Raw genomic sequence first — 17,809 nt, 5'->3', positions numbered from 1 at the left:
TTGCAATGAAGGAGTCACTGTCACTGAGTGGTCGATCGGGTCCCGGTCTTGACGCCATTGAGACGCCAGGGTCCATTGAGGGATTCTCAGATGGAGGCGGGCGAAGGGTGTGACATGGACGGTGGAGGCCATGTGGCCCAGAAGAGTCATCATCTGTCGAGCTGATACTGAGGTCAGCAGGGAGATCCTTCGGCTCAGACTTACTAACGCCTCCAGGCGCGGAGGGGGGAGGAAGGAACGGAGGCGAACCGTGTCCAGCGTGGCCCCGATGAACTGTAGGGTCTGCGAGGGGCGTAGTTGAGATTTTGGGAAGTTTATTTCGAACCCCAAACTTTGTAGGTAGGTAATAGTCTGTTGGGTCGCTGAGATAACCCCTTCCCTGGACGGGGCTTTGATTAGCCAGTCGTCCAGGTAGGGGAATACCTGGAGGCCCTGGGAACGTAAGGTTGCTGCTACCACCACGAGGCACTTGGTGAAGACCCGAGGTGATGATGCTAGTCCGAAGGGGAGGACTCGGTATTGTAGGTGCCAGTCCCCTACTTGGAAGCGCAAGAACTTGCGGTGAGCGGGGTGCACTGGGACATGTGTGTACGCCTCCTTGAGATCGAGGGAGCAGAGCCAGTCGCCCTCGTCGATCAGGGGGTAAAGTGTTGGTAGTGAGAGCATCCGAAACTTTTCCCGTACCAGGAATTTGTTGAGGCGTCTCAAGTCTAGTATTGGGCGTAGGTCTCCCGTTTTTTTCGGTACCAGGAAGTAGCGGGAGTAGAAGCCCTTCCCCTGTTGGTTGGGGGGAACCTTCTCCACTGCTCTCAGGCGAAGCAGGTCTCGAGCTTCGGAGAGGAGTAGGGGTAGCTGAGTCCAGTTGGGAGGGCAATTCCTTGGGGGGTTGTCCGGAGGAATGGCCCGAAAGTTGAGAGAGTACCCTGATGAGATCACGCCAAGGACCCATGCGTCCGACGTGATTTGTTCCCAGTGGGGGTAAAAAGCTTTGAGTCGACCCCCGATGGGAAGGTGGCCTGGGACTATGGCGGAGGGGGCCCGCCCTCTTCCGCGTGTCCCGTCAAAAGGACGGGGATGGTTTGGTGGTCGCGGGCGGTTGGGACTTGGGCATGGCCCTGTGGTGGGCTTGCGGATGTCTGGGTGGGGGCCGCGAGAAAGCAGGGGTGGACTTTTGTGGGTAGCGGCGCGGAGGGGCCCTGTATGGCCTGGACGCTGGCGGTTTGGGCTTTTGCCGGACAAGGGAGGCAAACGAGCGTTCATGTTCGGAGAGGCGTTTTGTCGCCGCCTCGATAGTGTCATCGAACAATTCCTTTCCCACGCAGGGGAGGTTAGCCAACCGGTCCTGGAAGTTGGGGTCCATGTCGACCAGGCGCAGCCAGGCTAGTCGGCGCATGGCGATAGCGAAGGCTGCTTCTCTGGAGGAGAGTTCGAAGCCATCGTAGGCCGCGTGGAATAGATGAAGGCGCAGGTTGGAGAGGGACTCTAAAAGCAGGCCGAACGTTCCTTGCCGGGAGGCCGGTAGGTCAGTCTCAAAGGCTCTCAATAGTCCAATGAGGTGTTTGAGGTATGATGTGAAGGTGAAAGTGTAGCTTTGCACCCTAGAGGCCATCATTGCGTTTTGGTATAGTCTCCTGCCGAACTTATCCAGGGTTCGGCCTTCTCGGCCTGGGGGGACCGCTGCTGAGACCCGGGACGGGTGAGCCTTTTTCAAGGAGGATTCTACTAGCAGCGATTGGTGGGAGAGCTGTGGTTGTTCGAATCCCGGGTAAGGTACTGTGCGGTACTTGGCCTCCATTTTGGAGGGTACGGCCGTGACCATGTAGGGGGTCTCCAGGTTCCTGAAGAAGGCCTGTTGGAGTACCGGGTTGGGTGGTAAGCGAAGGGACTCTCTGGGCAGTGATGGCATATCCAGCTCCGCCAGGTACTCCTTAGAGTATCTGGAGTCGGACTGGAGGTCTAAGTCCAATGCGTGGCCCATGTCTTGGACAAAGCGAGTGAAGGATGGGCGAGATGTCCCCGGGGCCCCGTGCGGGGTCGGGGAACGAGACCTTCGTCGGGTGGAGAAGGATAGGGAGGCTTCCCTCGAGTATCGAGGTTCATGCTCTGATCCATGCTCCGAGACTGGGGAAGCACTGTGAGAGTGTTCCGGGGTTGTCGATCTTCGGCGTCTCGAGGAGCCCCTCGGAGACGATGCTGGGGTTAGGGGTACCGATCGATGTCGGATCGGTGACCTCGATCCGGACTCCCTCGGAGAATACGTCCGAGGGGGAGTTCGGAGGATGCGCGGGTTGGAGAGTGATAACTCAGCCACCCTTAGTGGTCCCGTACGAGGTGTGGGGGAACGGCTTCGTAGAGTTGGTGAACCTCGGGCCTTCTTGGAGGTACGGCGGTTCGAGGTTTCTGTCGTTCTAGCCCGACGTTTTGCCCCTCGGCGGTCTGCGGAGGGGGAACGTCTCGGGTGCCTCGGCGAGGAGTCCGAGGAGGATGGGATGCGGCGAGGATTGCGCACCCTTCCTCGAGGTTGTTCGGTGCGAGGCTCAGGCTGGTCTGGCAAATTCGAGGTCGAGGCCGATTGAAACTGGGCCATTGCAGCGGACAGCTCCGACGTGATCATCGCTCGGAGTAGGTCCTGGAAGACGGGCACGGACAGCATCGAAGGCATGTCCACTGCCTCGGTGCGCTCCACCGGGGGCGACCTCGTATCAGAGTATTCCCGTGTGGTGGAGGCACGGCCCGAAGGCTTGGAGGGCTTAGACGGGGCTGTAAGCATGGGGCTTCCGCCATGCGTCGCCATTGTCCCCGAGGCTGGCTTCTTCGCTGTTACAGAACCTGAAGAGGGAAGAGGGGACTTACCCGGAGCCGAGGCTTTCTGTTGTCCCGAGGACTTCGGGGTCGAGTCTCGAGGCGATGCCAGGGCCGACCTCGAGGCCGAGGTGGAGGGTTGGTCCGGGGTGAAGAGGTCCGCCATGCGGGCTTTTCTTCGGCGGAGGGCCCTGTTTTGGAAAATAGCGCACTGGGGGCAGGAGTCGGTTGGATGAGCCGCCCCCAGACAGAGGATGCACCGGCGATGCGGATCTGTGAGAGAAAGAAGCCGCTCGCACCGGGTGCACTTTTTAAAGCCGGTCAGAGGCGGGGACATTAAATCGAAAGTAGCCGCGGCTCGATTAGCCACGCGGCCACGGGGACCCGGAAGCCTCCGGGTCGTTGAAAACGAAGCAGGAATCAAGTAAGAAAGGTAAAGAATTCGCGCACAGCGACTTAATCGTGAAAAAACAAGAAAAAAATTGCGGTGCTAGAAGGCAGTTGGGGCAGAGCCTGAAAAACACGGCTTCTAGGCTCGCGGAAAAATTTGAACTGGAGACCACGAGGGGATGCACCCCCTAGTGGAGCAGGAAGGCACGCATGCGTGGAGCAGCAGAGCAAACTTAAATCTTCAATCAAGTTTGCTTGAAAATGCTTCCGCATCGGGGCTCCGTAGACGACGTCACCCACATGTGAGAATATCATGCCTGCTTGTCCTGGGATAATGATAACTTCGCAAATTTTCCCCTGCAAGACAACTGTGTAAGTAAGATCGAAGATGTATCTGGAATCGGAGACATTTCTGTACCCGCGGAACTGAAGCAAACTATTGCCACGCACTTAGATGAGCTTGCAAAGTCTCTCGACGGATACTTCCCTACAAGAGAGTCATATCCAGCATGGGTGAGACAGCCTTTCACGTTTAGTGTTGAGACAACAGATGTCAATGATGAATACCTCGACGAAATCATTGAAATTCAGCAGAGCCAGGTTCAACAGCAACTCTTCAGAGCAACAACGCTCTCAACGTTTTGGTGTCAACAAATGGTAACGTACCCTGTTATTGCTAAGAAAGCTCTGGAAATTTTCATACCGTTTGTTACAACATATCTTTGCAAGCAATCCTTTTCGAGGATGCTGGACATAAAAACGAAGAAAAGGAACAGACTTTGTTGCGAAAATGACATGAGAGTGGCACTTGCCAAGGTAAAGCCCCGCATTTCTGAACTGGTCTCTGAGAGGCAACAGCAGAAGTCACACTGATTTGCAGTAAATTTAATTATTATGTTATTGTTATTCGAAATATAGGAGAACTTTTTTGTTTTCAAAATTGATATTTTTTCCCTCACTGTGTACCTATGTTTTGAATTTGTAAAAATCATATTTTATTTTTCCAATAAAGAAGGGTTCAGTGAACACGCATATGAAACTGGTGGGGTTCAGTACCTCCAACAAGGTTAAGAACCACTGCTCTAGAATGAATGTACAGTGGTACCTCGGTTTACGAGTGCACCGGTTTGCGAGTGTTTTGGAAGACGAGCAAAACATTCGCAAAATCGGCGCCTCAGAAACCGAGCGCGCTTCGATTTGTGAGCGCCCCTCCCCCCCGCGAACTGGCAACAACCCCCCCCCCCCCCCCCCGCGATCCGGTACCCCCCCCGCCGCGACCTTAGGCCCCCCAACCCACCCAAACCCTCTTCTTACTTTGCTGTAGCCTCAGCAGCGGCACCGGCACCAGCATGTCCTATGCGTGGTGCCGGTGCCTGAAGATCTGCTTTCTGTGCTGGGCCTTGAGCATGTGCGCATGCTCAAGGCCTGAGAGTTCATGTCGAACGTGAACTCTCACGTCGAACGTGAACTCTCAAGGCCCAGCACAGGAAGCAGATATTCAGGCATAGGAACCACGCACAGGACATACTGGTGCCGGTGCCGCTGCGGAGGCTACAGCAAAGTAAGAAGAGGGTTCGGGTGGGTTGGGGGGACCTCAGGTCGCGGAGGGGGGTGCCCGATGGCGGTGGGGGGGGTGCGCATCGCGGGGGGGAGGATGCCGGTTCACAGGGGGGCCTTCAGGGGGAGCAATGCCGGTTCTCGTGGGGGGGGGGGGGAGCAGCGCTGCTGGCCTCGGGGGGGAGGGTGGGAACCTATCAAAGCGAATTTCCATTATTTCCTATGGGAAACTCGCTTTGATAAATGAACATTTTGGATTACGAGAATGCTCCTGGAACGGATTATGCTCGTAATCCAAGGTACCACTGTATTTGTTTTTATGAAGTATGTGTGGTCGTCTCTTTTTATAAAATGTGAAATTTAATAAAGATTTATAATTAAAAATAAAAAAAACTATTAGAAGCCTGAGAGTATTTGATTCCTCTCTTGAGATTGGCTCTTAAAATAGGCATGTGATGAAAGCTAGATTTTTAAAATTTAAGATTATGACATATTGAAAATTAATTTCCTGTAGAATCTCAAACCTGGAATTCCCCCCCTCCCCCACCTTCCACAAAAAAAAAAAAAAAAATTTGGCTTCAATTACAAAATACTGCAGCTAAATTATATACATTGCTTTACTGGCTCTCTGTACCTTCAAGAATTCAATTTAAGTTTTGTTTTTCATTCAAGATACTTCACGGTCTTAGTTTAAGTTTTCTTCTTCTTACCGTTTCCCCGAAAATAAGCCTTAGCATGATTTTTGGGATAGGTCTTAATATAAGTCCTACCCCTGGACAGCTGTGCTTCTCCCCCGCGCCACCAAACCCCTGCTGACCCCTCCATCTTTCCCTCCCAACCAATCCCCGCTGACCACGACCATAAATACCTTCTGGCAGAGGAGAGTTGGGCCAGCACTCACAGGCTGCTTCGTGGCCTTCTTGCTGGGGCCTTCTGTGTACTGATGATGTCATCAAAGGCCCCAGTGAGAAGGCCACGAAGCAGCCTGCGAGTGCTACTGGTCCGACACTCCTTTGGCAGAATGTATTTATGGTTGCGGTCGGCAGGGATCAGTTGGGAGGGAAGGATGGAGGGTCAGCGGGGGTTCGGCGGATCGACTGTGTGGCGGGGCGGGTGCTCAAGAGATTTGCTGCACAAGGGATGAGAGGGAGGAAAGGATGGAAGCTGGGCAAGGAATCTACTGCACGAGGGATGGGAGAGAACGACAGAAGCTGGGCAAGGGTTCTGCGGCACAGGGGAATTGGAAGGATGGAGGAATAGAAAGATGCTGCTGAGGGAAGGCACAAGGGGATGGGTGAGAGGGGAGGATAGACTACTCACGCCCCGAGACCACTTTCCTATGCTTCTTGTCCACATAGGAACCAACGACACTGCCAGGAACACATCGGAGACCATCACCAGAGACTTTGGAGCACTGGGTGAGAGGCTGAAGCGGATAGGAGCGCAGGTGGTTTTCTCATCGATCCTCCCAGTTAGAGGCAAGGGAAGAGCCAGAGATGAACATATCCTGAGGATGAACGAGTGGCTACAGGGATGGTGCCGGGATATGAACTTTGGATTCCTAAACCATGGGGAAGTGCTACAAGGACTTCAGGGACCAGACGGACTCCATCTAACCAGTAAGGGTACGAACGTCTTCGGACACCGACTAGCCTGCCTGCTTCACAGGGCTTTAAACTAGGTAAGTCGGGAGAGGGTACCCATTCATATATTAGTGCAGAAAGGAATTATCCTGATGAGGTGAGTCGAAACTCCGCTTCCATGTCCAAGGTAAGTACCCACATTGCAAACAGTTCTTTAGGAGTCATACCGACTCGGGTAGGATACGCCTCACAGGGACTTAGCAAACACAAGATATAGAGGGCCATGTATGTCAATGCACACAGTTTAGGTAATAAAATTCTAGAATTGGAGGCTGAAATAAGGAATGCCGACCTAGATGTGGTGGCAATATCTGAAACTTGGTTGGGATATGGCTATACCAGGCTAAAATCTACTTCGTCAGGACAGAGAGGGCAGGTTAGGAGGGGGGGTAGCTCTATACATTAAAGAGGACATCAAAACCACCAGGATCACAGATGTCAAATACACCTGGGAGTCCCTCTGGGTAAACCTGGCAAGAGGCAGAGAAAAATGCCTGTATCTAGGTGTGGTATACAGACCCCCAAGACAACTGGAAGACATGGACGCAGAATTACCGTATTTTCACGTAGATAACGCGCACACGGGTATAGCGCATGGGAAACCGAAATATATCTAATCTAATCTAATCCTTAGGTTTGTATACCGCATCATCTCCACGTTCGTACAGCTCGACGCGGTTTACAGTAGGAGAAATAGGAAGGAACTACAACAGAGGGTTAGAGGTAGAAGTGGGAAGAAAATTTACAGGACTTGGGATATGTAAAAAAATTTTGTATACCGCGCACACCCGTATACCGCGCATGCTGCCCGACTCTCCTTTCGCCCGCACCGACTCTCCTCTCCCCTTGAAGTCCTGTCCCCACACTGAAAGCCTGATGCCCCTCCCCGACGTCCGATTCACTCCCCCCCCCCCCCCGCAGGACCGCTCGCATCCCCACCCCGAAGGACCGCTCGCACGCACCCGCACCCCCAAGGACCGCTCGCACGCACTGCCACCCGCACCCCCACCCTGAAGGACCGCTCGCACCCCCACAGCCTCCCGACCCCCCCCCCATCATGTAGAAGCTCCTACCGGTGTCCTACTGCTTCCTCTTGGCGGTCCCGGCCCTTCTGTGAGCCCTACGCCTGCGCTGCTTCTTCCGGCGGTCCCATCCTTTCTCTGACGTCAAGCCCTCTTGCCCCGCCGACTCCCCGACACGATCGGGGCAAGAGGGAGCACAAGCCCTCTTGCCCCAGCCAACCGCGGCACCCCTGACACGATCGGAGCAAGAGGGACATCAAGCCCTCTTGCCCCAGCAAACCGCGGCACCTCCGACACGATGGGGGCAAGAGGGAGCTCAAGCCCTCTTGCCCCCACCCCCCGACACGATTGGGGCAAAAGGGAGCCCAAGCCCTCTTGCCCCGCCGACTCCCCAACTCCCCGACAATATCGGGCCAGGAGGGAGCCCAAGTCCTCCTGGCCCTGGCGCCCCCCCCCCCCCCCTGCTAGTTGTTCGGGCCAGGAGTGAGCCCAAACCCTCCTGGCCACGGCGACCCCCTACCCCCACCCCGCACTACATTACGGGCAGGAGGGATCCCAGGCCCTCCTGCCCTCGACGCAAACCCCCTGCCCCCAATGACCGCCCCCCCCCCAAGAACCTCCGACCGCCCCCCCAGCCGACCCGCAACCCCCCTGGCCGACCCCCAAGACACCCCCACCCCCCTTCCTCGTACCTTTGTGTAGTTGGCCGGACAGACGGGAGCCAAACCCGACTGTCCGGCAGGCAGCCAACGACGGAATGAGGCCGGATTGGCCCATCCGTCCTAAAGCTTCGCCTACTGGTGGGGCCTAAGGCGCCTGGGCCAATCAGAATTGGCCCGGGAGGCTTAGGTCCCTCCTGGGGGCGGGGCCTGAGGCACATGGGCCCAACCGATATTGTTGGGGAGTTGGGGAGTCGGCGGGGCAAGAGAGCTTGGGCTCCCTTTTGCTCTGATTGTGTTGGGGGTGCCGTGGTTGGCTGGGGCAAGAGGGCTTGAGCTCCCTCTTGCCCCGATTGTGTCGGGGAGTCGGCGGGGCAAGAGGGCTTGACGTCAGAGAAAGGGCGGGACCGCCGGAAGAAGCAGCGCAGGCGCAGGGCTCACGAAGGGCCGGGACCGCCAAGAGGAAGCAGCAGGACACCGGTAGGAGCTTCTACATGATGGGTGGGGGGTCGGGAGGCTGTGGGGGTGCGAGCGGTCCTTCAGGGTGGGGGTGCGGGTGGGAGTGCGTGCAAGCGGTCCTTCGGGGTGGGGTTGCGTGCGAGCGGTCCTTTGGGGTGGGGGGTGCGAGCGGTCCTGCGGGGGGGGGGGGGGTGTGAATCGGACGTCAGGGGGGGAACTATGTAAAAAAAAATTTGTATAACGCGCACTGTTTGTAAAACTGTGTATAACGCGCGTGTTATATGCGTGAAAATACGGTAATTGAAGATATAGAGAATATCACTCTACGAGGAGAAGCTGTACTGCTAGGGGACTTCAATATGCCTGATGCAGACTGGAACTCATTTTCAGCGACAACCAGCGGTAGCAGGAGGCTCTTAACCTCCATAAAGGGAACACGTTTCAAACAAATGGTAACGGAGCCCACTAGGGCCCAGGCGATCCTCGACCTGGTACTCACCAACGGGGAAAGCGTCTCAGAGATCTCAGTAGGAGATACGCTAGCCTCCAGCGACCACAACATAGTATGGTTCAACCTTAGGAAAGGCTTCCCTAGATCAAACACGAAAACAAAGGTACTCATTTTCCGGGGCACAGACTTCGCACGCATGGGAGATTTCGTCCATCGGACTCTGCAGGACCAAGCGGAGACCGATGATGTAGAAGCTAAGTGGTTAACACTGAAATCAACCATACATGAAGCAACTAGCCGCTTCATAAAATCAGTAAATAAATGACAAAGAAACAATAAACCCCAATGGTTCACCGCGGAGATCTCGCACCTCATTAAGGAGAAGAAAAAAGCGTTTCTCTCCTACAAGCGCACGGAGAAAAGAGAGGCAAAGGTAGAATATAGGACCAGGTCTACAGCGGTCAAAATGGCAGTTAGGGAGGCAAAACTTCGAGTGGAAGAAATTCTGGCAAAAAACATTAAAAAGGGGGACAAATCCTTCTTCAGATATATTAGTGACAGAAAAAGGAACACAGGCGGGATAGTATGCCTTAGAAGACCAGACGGAAGTTACGTGGAAGCAGATTCCGATAAAGCCGAACTACTGAATGAATACTTCTGCTCAGTCTTCACCTGTGAGGCACCGGGACACGGTCCGCAGTTGAAGGCAACACAAAGCACAGAAGACCCGTTTCAGAATTTTGAGTTCACACCAGGTGAAGTTTACAGTGAACTGGCAAGACTCAAGGTGAACAAAGCCATGGGACCAGACAATTTGCATCCAAGAGTGCTCAGAGAATTGAGCGATGTCCTGGCGAAACCGTTGGCTGAGCTATTCAATCTCTCCCTAAGTAAGGGGAAAGTTCCCCTGGACTGGAAATTAGCTAATGACGTTCCTCTGCGTAAAAAGGGTTGCAGGGCAGAGGCTGCGAATTATAGACCGGTAAGTCTCACATCAATAGTGTGCAAACTCATGGAAACACTAATTAAAAGCAAATTGGACACGATCTTGAATGAAGGGAATCTTCGGGATCCCAGTCAGCATGGATTCACCAAGGGTATGTCCTGCCAATCCAATCTCATCAGCTTCTTTGACTGGGTAACAAGAAAGTTGGAATTGGGAGAGTCTTTGGACGTCGTGTACCTGGACTTCAGTAAAGCTTTTGCAGTGTCCCACACCGCAGGCTGCTAAGCAAGATAGAATCGATGGGGTTAGGAGAGACACTAACTGCATGGGTCAATGATTGGCTGAGTGGCAGACTTCAGGGTTCATAGACAACGGCGCGAAAGACAAAAGCGCGCGCCGACAATTGAGCGCAGCACGCACCGCCGCGCCGCTCTAAATTACAGTTTTTAGGGGCTCCGACGGGGGGTTCTGTTGGGGAATCCCCCAGTTTACTTAATAGACATCGCGCCGGCATTAGGGGGAGTTTGGGGGGTTGTAACCCTCCACATTTTACTATAAACTGAACTTTTTCCCTAAAAACAGGGAAAAAGTGAAGTTTTCAGTAAAATGTGGAGGGTTACAACCCCCCACACCCCCACAACGCGGCGCGATGTCTATTAAGTAAAGTGGGGGGTTTCCCCCCCACGCCCCCCCCGTCGGAGCACTAAAAACAGTAATTTAGAGCGGTGTGGTGGCGCGCGCTGCGCTCAATTGTCTGGGCACGCCTTTGTCCCGGCGCGCTTTTGACCTGACACCGACTTCAGAGGGTGGTGGTTAATGGTACCCTCTCTAAAACATCAGAGGTGACTAGTGGAGTGCCGCAGGACTCGGTCCTGGGTCCACTCCTTTTCAACATTTTCATAGGGGATCTGACTCAAGGGCTTCAAGGTAAAATAACACTATTCGCCGATGATGCCAATCTATGTAATTATAGTAAGTGAATGCAGTTTACAGAATTATATGGCACAGGACCTGCTTACATTGGAAAGTTGGTCCTCAACCTGGCAGCTAGGCTTCAATGCTAAGAAATGTAAGGTCATGCACCTCGGAAGCGGAAATCCATGCAGGACGTACTTCTTGAACGGAGAAACTTTAACTAGGACTTCAGCAGAACGAGATTTAGAAGTAATCATCACTGCAGACATGAAAACTGCCAATCAAGTGGAGAAGGCTTCATCTAAGGCAAGGCAGATATTGGGTTGTATCAATAGAAGTTTCGTCAGCCGAAAGCCTGAAGTCATAATGCCGTTGTACAGGGCCATGGTAAGACCTCATCTGGAGTACTGTGTGCAATTCTGTAGGCCACATTACAGTAAAGAAGTGCGCAGAATTGAATCGGTTCAGCGGATAGCCACCAGGATGATCTCGGGGCTCAAGGGTCTCTCGTATGAAGAGAGACTGAACAAATTGCAGCTGTACACTCTCGAGGAACGTAGGGAGAGGGGAGACATGATCGAAACATTTAAGTACCTCACGGGACGTGTCGCAGTGGAAGATGATATTTTCTTTCTCAAGGGACCCTCGGCCACAAGAGGGCACCCGCTCAAACTCAGGGGCGGAAAATTTCATGGCGACACCAGAAAGTATTTCTTCACAGAGAGAGTGGTTGATCATTGGAACAAGCTTCCAGTGCAGGTGATCGAGGCAGACAGCGTGCCAGACTTTAAGAATAAATGGGATACCCATGTGGGATCCCTACGAGGGTCAAGATAAGAAAATTGGGTCATTAAGCCATAGACAGGGGGTGGGTAAGCAGAGTGGGCAGACTTGATGGGCTGTAGCCCTTTTCTGCCGTCATCTTCTATGTTTCTATGATGTTGCACATGTGGGGGAAAGGAAAGAGGAAGAATTGGAGTGAAGGGGAGGAAGGGAGAGATGATCATGTACATGAAAAAAATAAGCCCTACCCAAAAATAAGACCTAGTGCCTTTTTTGGCCCCAAATGAATATAAGACACTGTCTTATTTTCAGGGAAACATGGTCTTTACACCTATGAGATCCTGTTATCATTCTGTTCAACTTAATAAATTGAAACTTTATAGTAAACCACTCTGAGTTTGGAATGGACAGTTTATAAAAACTGAATTATTTTTTTCATAATCCTCCCAGCCTATTTTCTACCCCAACCCTGAACATCTGTCATAAATGTACTGTAGCTGTTATGTTTCTGTGCGACTACCTTTTACACACATACAAATTCTATAATTTCTGCCTTAAGTGCCTACACTAGAATGACTAGCTAATGTAGACAGCTAACAATTCATTAATAGGCTTAATCAGAATTAATAACTGGCACTCACACTTTATAATTGGTGCTAACGGGACTTAGTTTAAAGTTAGGTGCCTAACTTGAAAAGCGCAATTCTATTAAAAATAAAAAAAAAGTAGGTGTGTAATCAAAGCTTGTAGTTAAAAGTGGGCGTGCTTATGGGTACATTGCAGGCATGTTTTTGAGTTAGTTACCAGGCATTTAAGCCAAGAAAACCCAGGCATAAATATGGTGTGCCTAAAAGTCGGAACAAGAAAAACAATCCAGCCGGACTGCAGTGAAGAGTCAAGCGATGAAAACAAAATAAAAGACTACAGATACGATGTACAGAGTGCAGGATCTTTATTGGAGTCCATACAATGTGGTGATCCAAATGGTGGTTCTCATATGTGAAGAGACGGGACCTGACATGGTCCGTGTTTTAAAAAAACACTCCTTCCTTAGGGGTCCAGAATGATAAAATTCACTCTCATAGAAAACCGTTTGGCCTAAGACAAATAGCAAACCTGGCCATGAGGCCTAAGTGCCAAGACAAAGACTAGAACAACCTTGAAAATTAAAGATGAAGTATTTTAGCAGTCAGTCTAAGGTTGTCCTCCACACTTGCTTCATATCTCTTGGTTTGTCATAATCATTGGGCCTAAGAGAGCCACAGCCAAGACTAGTATGATTTTCCCAACACGATGTAAACTCCAAACTTCCAAAAAAAACTTGTTTTTAACCAGGCAGATGAGTTTTTAAACCAGGCCCATACTCACACCAGCATCAACTCAGCTGGCCTACCGGCAGACATTGAAGCAGCCTGCAGAGGATCGCCATCAGCTGTAGCAATCCTAGCAGGCTGCCGTCGGCCTCCAAGGCACGTTTCCCTCTGCCGTGGTCCCGCCCCTCCTCTGACATAGGGGACCGTGGCAAAAGGAACATGCTGCTGAAGCTACAGCAGCCTGCTAGGATTGCTACAGCTGACCAGCGATCTCCTGCAGGCTGTGTTAATGTCTGCCAGCGGGCCAGCTTCAGTACAAATTGGTAATCATCTGGAGAGCCAAATTTTACTACACCATGGGCCAGAGTTTGACATGTCTGTACTAGAGAATCCAGACTGGGAAAGGCATAGATATTGAACCCACTTTATCCTAGTCCTCTTCTGACTGAACCCCCATATCTTGCACATGGGCCTGCTGTGTGGAGGCTGAGCTCTTGGGAGGGGGGGGGGGGGCAACCCCTGGCGCTATTCTCCACAACCCCTGAGGCGTCAATGCAGCCACTGTAATTCAAGTATGCTACATATATTGTATTATTAAATTCTACAGCACAACCCTGATCAGGATGCCCAGAGGGCCCTTGCCAGATCTTCTGTGTCTCTTTCTGGGAATTAACAGCAGATGCACAGCTGCGCTTCACCAGGGGCGCACTTTCACCATTTCCAGGCTCTAACCAGGAATTTTGACCTGCAATTTGAGCCATCTGGGTCCCCCCAAAACCCCAGAGGGACTAAGCCAGTGGTTCCCGACCTCCCTCACGTGCCACATGGGACATAGACGGTCCTCAGCCATCCATCCATTGCAAATCTGGTAAGAATCCTGGGTTATCCTGGCCTGAGGAGTCCATCAAAGGTGATTTTGTGCCAAACTGAAATGTTTTGAGGCAGATAGAAGTTTTTATTCCAAAACTGGGAAATCTAAGATGGCCACCACAGCAGCAATTTTGGCATCAAAAACGGCCCATGGGAGCTAAATAAAGGATCAAAAAAAATTCATGGAATAGGATTTTAGAGGTGGGGGGACCATGTCCCTAATCCCTGAAACCTTCAATACCCACTTCTGGAGACCTCCCCCACCCCCTCAGCACGTACTCACTATGTCATTCAGGTACTAGGAGCAATGTTCCCTCTAAGCTGAGCGCATGAGCGATCGCTCACTATTTTCAGTGGAGTCGCTCATACGTTTTCTCGTGTCGCTCAATCGAGGGCGGGCAGAGGCGAGAGGAAGCGGCGGTGGCGGTCTGCCCTGCTCGTATTTTAAGTGGAAAGATGCAGCGGCGGCTCCTCTCAAGATCCCTGACTGCATCGGACTTCCGACGCAGGTGGGGATTCGTGAGAGGAGCCGCTGCCACGTCTTCAATGGCATACCAAGGGGTCCGTCCCGGGTGCAGCCGGCCAGGTCCGGATCTGGCCGGCTGTGCACCACCCCTAAGGCTGCAGTTGGAGAGGAAGTTCGGGCCAGCCAATCGCTGCCTGGCTGGGCGGAACTTCCTCTCCGAAGGCAGAATTGACATCGGGGAAATGCTGGTCGGCCCGACGGTGGGAAGCAGAGAGAGCTTGGAGAAGCCGCGGCGGTGGCTTTAGGGCCTGTTTCCCCCGATGGTGGCAGCAGTGGCTTTGTGGAGGGTAGGGAGAAAGAAAGGGGGCAGGCAGTGAGACAGAAGGGAAACAGAAAAAAAGAAAGGGGGCATCAAGACAGAAAAAAAGAAAGAAAGGGCAGGGAGAGAGGAAGAAAAAGTTAGGGAAGGGAATGAGGTCTGGAGGAGAGGAAGCATACAGGCTGAAAGAAGGGAAGAAAGATTGGATGCACAGTCAGAAGAAAGTGACTCATGAAATCACCAGACAAGGTAGGAAAAATGATTTTATTTTCAATTTAGTGATCAAAATGTGTCTGAATTTATATATGCTGTCTATATTTTGCACTATGGTCCCCTTTTACTAAACCGCAATAGTGTTTTTTAGCGCAGGGAGCCTATGAGCGTTGAGAGCAACGCTAGGCATTTAGCGCAGTTCCCTGCGCTAAAAACTGCTATTGTGGTTTAATAAAAAGGAAGGGGAGTATATTTGTCTATTTTTGTATGGTTGTTACTGAGATGACAATGCATAGAGTCATCTGCCTTGACCTCTTTGAAAAAAACCCAGAATAGGAATGATAATTAACATTTTCTCAGTGTATAGTGTGCTTTGTGTTTTTTAATTTTATTGTTGGTAGATCATTTTGACTTGGTTATTTTAAAGTAGCTCGCAAGCCCAAAAAGTTTGGGCACCCCTGAGCTAGAGCGTTGAAGCTGTGTATTTCTATTTTATCCCCCCTTTTACAAAACTGTGGAGCGATTTTTAGCGCCAGCCATGGTGGTAGCAGCTCTGATACTCCGAATTCTATGGGCGTCAGAGCTGTTACCACCGTGGCTAAAATCCACACCACAGTTTTGTAAAAGGGGGAGGGGATAGTTTGTAATGACATATTCCATACTATGCGAAGATGTTTTCTGTGTTTTCGAAAGACATGGTTTTCTGTTAGGATTGATGGTGTAGGATTGATCTGTGCTGGTCTGGCTTGTTTAGTTTTACAATGGTATATTGATGTACTGCTCACTGCAATATGTAAGATGCTGCCTTTTCCTAGGTATTCATGTGTGACGTGTGGCTTGTTACTAAAAATCATGTTTTTCGTACAGATGGGGGGGGGGGGGGCAAAAAATGATGGGCCCCGGGTGTTACATATGCTAGGTACGGCACTGTATGCAAAGATACCAGAAAGCTGGCGAAGCAAAAACTTTAAGTAAATTGTAATTCTTCTAAGTTTTGAGTATTTAATCCTCCCACAATCTCACGGGCACTCGTTTCAAGTTTATTGAGATTTTGATTTAAACGCAATATCAAATATTTTCAATGTGTATAACAAAAATAAATTTTGGGAAATAAATAAAACCATTTGAAAAATAAACATACAAACATATCCATAGATGATTAAAAATACATAAGGAGTGCAAGGATAAACTACATTTGTTTAAAAATGCGTTCTCCGCGCCTGCTCATAAATTTGTGGAGTATGTAGCTTGTCGCTCATGCATATTTTGTTTTGCACACACCTCATCAATCCTTAGAGGGAACATTGACTGGGAGCTGCCTAGGCAGAAACTTCAGCCAGAGGAAAGAGCAGACTTTTGCCTCAGACAAGCCTGGAAAACTGGAAGCTTGCTTCTTCACACTGCTTCTCAGTCCTACCAGCTGGACTGAGACCTCAAATCCCCACCGGAATTTGCACGCAAAGTAGGGGAGGAAACAGAGTCAGCACCCAATCCTAATGAAAAACCACTCAAGCTCTCTGTGGACAAAACCTGGAGCGAGTCCAGCTCCTGAAAGAACAGTCCCTAAGCTCCCACACTGTTAATGGCTACAGACTTTTTCCCTCAGAGTTTATGTCTACTCGCAGCCAGAGATGTCCTCTAACAGGGATCATCTGCAGCACTGAAAAGCCTCACGTTTGGATAAAAAATTTGAAAATAAAAGAAAAATAAACATGAGCAGAACAGACAGGCTCCTATCATCTCATGTGTAGAGAGGAAAACTGAGGAATTACAGGAGTGAGGAGAGGTGGAACAGAAAAATGTAAGTGAGGCTCTCTATACCAGATTTCACGATCAGAGGTTACACAAGCCACAGGTCTACAACTGATGTTCCTATTGCACTAGAAGTGGTATTTACAAGTGTTCACTATTCAACCTGATATTGTATACATACTTTTCTCCATCATTTTTGATGGGCTCTTCTCTTAGGTTTCTAATAAATGACAATAATAACAAATCGGAATTAGCTTACTACACAACTGGTTAAAAATTAAATGTCCAAAAGTGGTCCAGTCAATCAAACTAAATGTGTGTGTGTTTGGGGAGGGGGAAGAAACGTCTGAAAACACACCTGTTCCTAAAGTATCTACACAACTGATCCTCTCTTCTCTCTCCCCTCTATAGCAATTAACTTATTCTATTGATCACTCTCTCCTCAAAAATGGATTCCCTCTTTCTTCCTCCCCTCTTAAAGTCAATCAATTTGTACTTTTGCTTAATCTTTGTAAACTGCATAGAACTTCACGGTATTGCGGTATATAAGCTATTATTATTATTGCCATTTAACAGTATCAGCCCATGGCCTCAGAAACCTCTCTGGTGCTTCAATAAAAGCAGTAAAAGCAACTTACTTTGAGTCTTTTTCATTTTCAGCATTGAGACGATTAGCTTCTTGAGCCTTTTCTGCCATCCAGCGGGAGACTAATTCCTGATTATCTTCAGTTGTCTTCCTTAGTTTTTCCTCTAGGGCATTGAAGGTAATTTGCAAAGCATCATATTCATCTTTCAGAGTCTGGTTGGCTCGCTCCAGGTCCTGCAGCTTACTATACAGTTCCTGACATTCTTTCTTCAGATCAGCGATTGTTTGTGAATACTCTGCAATTCTGAAAGAGCAATGTGTGAAAACTGAATGATGTTGAATTAGCATAGTCTCCCAGTATGCAACAAGAACTAGCTTACCACTTGTGATGCATTCATTAGCAGGTAGAACATAAGAAATTGCCTCCATTGGGTCAGACCAGAGGTCCATCGTGCCCAGCGGTCCACTCTCGCGGCGGCCCATCAGGTCTATGACCTGTGAAGTGGTTCCTGACCATTTCTATAACCTACCTCTACTTCTATCTGTACCCCTCAATCCCTTTATCCTTTAGGAACCTATCCAAACCTTCCTTGAACCCCTGTAATGTGCTCTGGCCTATCACAACCTCTGGAAGTGCGTTCCATGTGTCCACCACCCTCTGGG

General features: G+C 50.5%; 1 protein-coding gene across 9 annotated transcripts in view; it reads right to left on the bottom strand.

Moving 5' to 3' along the window:
• The window catches only part of ATG16L1 (autophagy related 16 like 1), a 271,176-nt gene that overhangs the window by 201,507 nt on the left and 51,860 nt on the right, over positions 1-17,809 (bottom strand). For all 9 annotated transcript variants that reach the window (XM_033958632.1, XM_033958627.1, XM_033958625.1 and 6 more), the window contains one exon: positions 17,199-17,450. In XM_033958632.1, the coding sequence (XP_033814523.1) occupies positions 17,199-17,450 (252 nt within the window). The remainder of the gene's footprint in view (positions 1-17,198; positions 17,451-17,809) is intronic.

Source organism: Geotrypetes seraphini, chromosome 9 (assembly GCF_902459505.1).
Source record: "Geotrypetes seraphini chromosome 9, aGeoSer1.1, whole genome shotgun sequence".
In the NCBI taxonomy this organism is placed as follows: domain Eukaryota; kingdom Metazoa; phylum Chordata; class Amphibia; order Gymnophiona; family Dermophiidae; genus Geotrypetes; species Geotrypetes seraphini.
Note: the sequence above shows the minus strand (reverse complement) of the source record. Positions and strands in the feature narration are given on the sequence as shown.